General features: G+C 28.8%; 1 protein-coding gene across 1 annotated transcript; it reads right to left on the bottom strand.

Annotated features, from left to right (window-relative positions):
• Positions 1–2,393: 2,393 nt before the first annotated feature.
• Positions 2,394–4,172, bottom strand: LOC140990008 (protein PLANT CADMIUM RESISTANCE 2-like). Its single transcript, XM_073459601.1, has 4 exons — positions 3,913–4,172; positions 3,214–3,285; positions 2,921–3,133; positions 2,394–2,747 (listed from the first exon to the last, which is right to left on the bottom strand). Exons 1-4 carry the CDS (start codon positions 4,082–4,084, stop codon positions 2,668–2,670), a joined length of 537 nt encoding a protein of 178 aa, XP_073315702.1. The 5' UTR covers positions 4,085–4,172; the 3' UTR covers positions 2,394–2,667.
• Between the last annotated feature and the right edge of the window lie 1,656 nt (positions 4,173–5,828).

Raw genomic sequence — 5,828 nt, 5'->3', positions numbered from 1 at the left:
GGGTTTCGGGTTGAGTAGCTGGTTGACCCGAAATTTTTTTTTTTGAAAATATTACCTATATTTTTATATATTGTATGTTTGAAAAAATTTATTGTATATTTATATGATAAATTTTCAACATTTAATATTTATTTTATATATTTTTTATTTTTTAACAATTGTTTATTTGATTTAGTAAATATACTTTTAATTTTCTAGAATTAAACTTTCAAATTTAAATCGAAAATTTTGTTATTATGTGTTTAAATTAAAATATTATTATTATTTATTTATTTTTTCGAATTTTTTTCATTAATTTTTTTAAAAAAAATAAATAAAATTCGGGTTATGCGGGTTAGATGATTTAAGTCAGGTTAGACGTGTTCGTGTTCGGGTTGGGGATTTTCGGGTTGGTTCGGGTTCGGGTTGAAAAAAAATTCGCGTTTTAACCCGAAACCCGATTCACCCGACTCGATTGACACCCCTAATTCGAAGCATAACATGAAACATCATTACGATACATCAAATTTATTAATTTAAGTGATAATCTAAATTCCAACATATATTTCAAGTGGATCGTAACATCCAATTATCATTCGTTACACCAATCTAACATAGCCCCCATTCTCTTTGAAGTATAGTTTTTAATCTTCTTTGGTGAAAACGATGTTATTAATTTTCAACTCGAATTTATAATGTTTTTTGGACAAATGTTGTTGTCTTACTTTCTATGGTAAAAATGTTATCCCAAGTCTCCAACTCTGAGATGCCCATGAACAATGTACAGCTCTTCCTGAAAAAATTAGAAGGAAAAAAAATTAACACGCAACCCTATATTACTATTATTTTGTAGATTAAAAATAGAAAAAATGTCAATTTTACTCATGTATGTATTGGTGTGTGATATTTGTAGTCGTATATATTTCGTTAGATCAATTATAGTCATGCAACTATATTTTTTAGCATTTCAGTCATTCTTTCCAAAATTATATAATTAAATGATCAATTGTTAAATTTTTGTAAATACGTAGTTAAAATTTTTGTATCGAGATATGTACGTATGTTTGACAACTTAGTTATAAATTTTAACAATGATATTAGACACATAATTAAAAGAATTTGACGAAAATGACTAAAATTGATGAATAAAAAACATAGTTACATAACTATAATTGATATAGTGAAACATACATGATTAAAAATGTCATAACAAGTACATAGGAGACTAAAAATGACATTTTACCTTAAAAATATTCAGGATTTTGGTGTTCGTTTTAGCATTAAGTCAACACAACTTTTAATACATGGTAATAAATAAAACTTACATTTTCCTTTCTATTTTTATATTGTCAACATTTTAAATATTTTGTATATTTGAATTTTTGCAAAAAATATGATTAAAAATAGTAATGCATATCAGTGGCCTGAATATGATCCTATGACAGATTTTTCATTGGATCTGACCTCATGTGGACCAGATCCTTAGCTCTTGGTTCGGTTCAGAGATGTTTATTGGACCGGGTCAACTTGGAACTCGGTTCTGATGGAAGTGAATTTAATATTAATATTAAATCGAATTGGGTTGCTTGAAAGTTAACCGAATCCATTTTAATATGGTTTGATTGAAATCGATACATAATATTTTATATTTTTTTATTACTTTGCTTCATAAATAACTTATTTATATAAATAGTTGTTGCGAAAAACATATTGATTCCTATTATGTTACATCCAATTCAATTTGATCCGATTGCAAATTCGGTTAAGCTGAAATAATTAACTTACCTTATTAAAAGCCAATTTTAATTTTGGTTAATTAGTTCGATTTCAGTTTTTAATTCAAAAACTCCGTTAAATCAAGCAAACCTAACAAACTAAAATTTTATTAAAATTTAATATTGTTAAATATTTGAACAGAGTTTATCAAGAAATAAATATAACAAATTGAGATAAAATTTTATCAGACAATAGAAGTAGACTTAAAATATTTTTTAAAATTTAATAAATAAAATATTTATTTATTTAATTAAATTTTTATATCATATTTATTTATCCAAACTTATACATTTTTTTAAAAAAAATGTATAAGTTTGGTATACCGATCGAAATAATTTCGTCGGGCAAGATAAGTGCCGGCAGGTGAGTTCTTAGCACCGAATTTTCTCTATAAGTTAAAGTCTCACTCTCTCACACATGACACAACTCACCGTTTACCCTCGCACACGAGAAAAAAAAAAAATAATAACTTGTGTGAGACAATCTCACGAGTCGTATTTTGTGATACACATATCTTATTTGGGTCATCCATGAAAAAATATTACTTTTTATGCTAAGAGTATTACTTTTTATTGTGAATATCGGTAGACTTGACCCGTCTCACAGATAAAGATTCGTAAGAACGTGAGACATACTCAAATAAAAATTATATTTACTTTGAATTTCAAAAGATCCACGAAAGTAAATGTTATTAAACATAATAAAACTTATCATTAATCTAAAATTTGAAAATTAAGGCCACGGGGTATTTTCTTTTTTCAGACAAACATTTATTTTATTCACGACAAAACATTAGACTTGAAATTATTACACACTCGAAAATCGAAAAACATACATTATCCAACATAGATCGTGTATATAGATACATATACGTTTGATATTGCAGCCTCAGTACGTAGTCTGCGGCAATGCTTATCGGTTCATTCCTCCGACAAACGGGGCAGCTGTTACCCCTTGTCCTTGATTTTGTTTCTCCATGTTGCCATGCCATCCTATATATATATGTATTCAATACAACAAATTTATACAATATAAGAGATCAGGCCTTTCTATTCTAATCTTGCAGGAATTGAAGAGCAGTAGATTCCATATATGTAAAATATAAGACTAGTTGTTGCAAGCTTACAAACACACCAAGCAAAACAGCAAACCAGTAAATAATTACCAAGAGACATATCGAATCCACGGTGTTGGAGCTCTCGATATTCTTGACACAGGGCGCACGATTCGCAACAACAATGAACCAAACAATCTCCGCATGGGGACTCCGGCAGCTTGTACTGAGTTCTCATTCGAGATCGATAGAAGCACGAATATATGCAAGTACATCCAGTGACAAATGCTATCAGGGCGTACAAAGCCCCACTTGCTCCGCAAGCTAATTTTTCAACATGCAACATCTCCATCATATTCGATATTATATAAAATCAAGTAAAAGAATAAATAAAAATGACTCACAAGTGGATCCTTGATCAACTATCTCAGCAATTTGTCCAAAAGTGATACACGGGCACCAACATGTTAAGCAACCTGTGTATATAACAAACGTCAGTTTCTATACGATAAATTCAAAGTAAGAGATAATTATAATGATCGCATAAGCTAGCTGACGGAGCCTTTTATTTTTATTTTTAGATTCATAATTAATTTATGGTGATATATATTCCCCAGTCTTCTAATCATCTTTCAACCTTTCCGAGATTTCAAATATAACTTTTAGTCCTTCATTACAAACTTACAAAAATATGAAAAAAAAAATTAGAAAATGACATATATATAAGATTAGAGAAGATGCGAAGAGAAGAGAGGTGATGTGAGTGGAGAGAAAAAAGAAAAAAATTGTGTATGAGTTAAAATTTTAAAAATCTATTCAAATTTTTAGGTTTTAATGTTTATATGTTAATGAATTTGATAAAATCATTAAAAATATGTTGAAAATTTAAATTCATCTAGATTTTTATTTAGTCTAAGTCAATGTTAAATATTACTTGATTTTTTTAAAACTCTATAAAAAAATTATTTTGATACTAGTAGACTTCTATATAATAAGCAAAAATCTTGATCCAATACGTTTATATTTTTAAAATCTACAAAAATCGGTGTGATTTTTAAACTTTTATGAGCAAGGAACCAGTATATATACTGCCGGTCACTTACAATTGGGGACATCAGAGCAGCAATCACAGAGGTCAGTGGACCATTTGCCCTGATCCCCTCCTTGAACGTTCAGAGCGGGCATAGGTATGCCCGTTGCCGCCAGTGGTCGGCCGTATTCTGGCGGTTCCACTGGTGGGTGAGACTTTTCCATGGAGTCTTCCGCTTTACCCATTCTATCTTACTCGGAAGAAAATATAAATTATCTTCTCTGTTATTTTTTATGTATTAATTTATGTCTAGCAAAGCAACTAATCAGGTTGTATATATAGCCTACACAATATCTTCAATACCGACTTGGTGCAGTTGGCCATTTCTTTTCCACGAATCATCGTTGCCAGTCAAGTCAACTACAATCTCCAAATTTAATTAATAAACGTAGAAAAATCACTCCCCCTTACTGAATTTGTCTTCTGAATATGATAATGGTGTGGTCCTCCTACTTTTGAGTACATGTAACACGAGCACATTAATTATTCGTATTGTTATTAATAAGAAAAATTCATATTTTCTAAGAAAATAAATTAAAATACCCGGAAAAAATAATCAGTTGGACAAAAATAACCAGCTACTACGACAATTCTTAGTCGAGGTGCTGAACTCGTTTTCGTGGTTAGAAGAAGGCTACCAGTGAAGGTCAATTCTATATGAATTGGCAAGATATTATATCAAATTATATAGATTATTTAAATCACATATGTGCGTGTGTGTGTGTTGACTAAGTCGTGCTTTTGTGCTTATCTTTAAAATTATATGGGTTATGGAAGTTTGGTCAACCACTCAATCATTTATTTAGTTTTCATTTACAAGTAATCAATAATAAATATTGAAAGGAATATCTTATTTTTTAATTTATTTTTTTTATTGTTAATAATGAGATATTAAATATGGTATTTTGTAATTCTAGACTAATAAGATTTTTTATAACAAGTTAGTTCAGCATTTAGCTTAATTCACTAGTAGAATTTTTAGTTTTTAATTAGCTAAAGTTACTAAGGTGATTATTAATTATGAAGTAGTATATATCAATCAACTTCGGTAATAACACCGGCGAAGTAAAACATTATTAAATAAATATGGAGAAAGTGAATTGTATTTCAATTGAACAATTCTTGAAGATTAGTTAATGAAAGTTCTCTCTATTAATCATCCTCGATCTTCATCTGTGTTCTTGAAGAGTTGTGTTATCAATGGAATGGAGGAAATAATGGTTTGCACACAAATTTTTAACATATCGTTATGTAGTATGAGATAATTTAAAGATTTCATATTTGTCTATTTCAAATAAATTATCTTTTAAATTTACATATACTAACACAAATAAATATATTTATAATAGTTTTGATGCGTAATTTATGAAATAACATCAATAAATCAGAATTTAAAAATTATAAATCACAAAATTATTGAGAAAATTGTAATTTTGATCATATATGGTCTCAAATTTAAGTTCTAATCAATTATCATTGTTTTTTTCCCAAAGCAGCGCTGCGGTGACCACACCAAGATGGTGTCAATCACTTACGTGTACAACAACGTATTAATGCTCTCGATGAAAAATGACTAAAACTAAAATTTTAAAACATTAAGTATCATAATCGTAAAGAAACAAACATAGATGACCGAAAATTGCAATATGTTAGGAAAAATATTTGACCAAAATTGTATATTAACCTAACGTTGCGGATGCTTTGTTTTGAACCAACTAATGTCGATCAAATATTAACGAGACTAATTGCTTCAATATATATACATATACACACGAGACTAATGTGAGCCGTTGTATTGATCTAAATAAAAAGTACGTACACAAGCCCTTGTTAACCCCACTCTCTCGTAAATACAAATATAAGTAATTTTTATTTTTAACATATATACATCGACGATTAATCTTCTTGTCATACAATAACAGTAATTTT

The sequence above is a fragment of the Primulina huaijiensis genome, chromosome 12 (genome assembly GCF_012295235.1).
Source record: "Primulina huaijiensis isolate GDHJ02 chromosome 12, ASM1229523v2, whole genome shotgun sequence".
Lineage (NCBI taxonomy): Eukaryota > Viridiplantae > Streptophyta > Magnoliopsida > Lamiales > Gesneriaceae > Primulina > Primulina huaijiensis.
Note: the sequence above shows the minus strand (reverse complement) of the source record. Positions and strands in the feature narration are given on the sequence as shown.

Bases quoted from the DNA above. Each gene is read 5' to 3' on its own strand.
- LOC140990008 (XM_073459601.1), bottom strand. From the start codon at position 4,084: ATGGGTAAAGCGGAAGACTCCATGGAAAAGTCTCACCCACCAGTGGAA. The intron at 3,286-3,912 runs GTAAGTGACCGG...TTATATACACAG, and splicing joins CTGCTCTGATGTCCCCAATT to GTTGCTTAACATGTTGGTGC. The intron at 2,748-2,920 runs GTAATTATTTAC...ATATATATATAG, and splicing joins TGGATTCGATATGTCTCTTG to GATGGCATGGCAACATGGAG.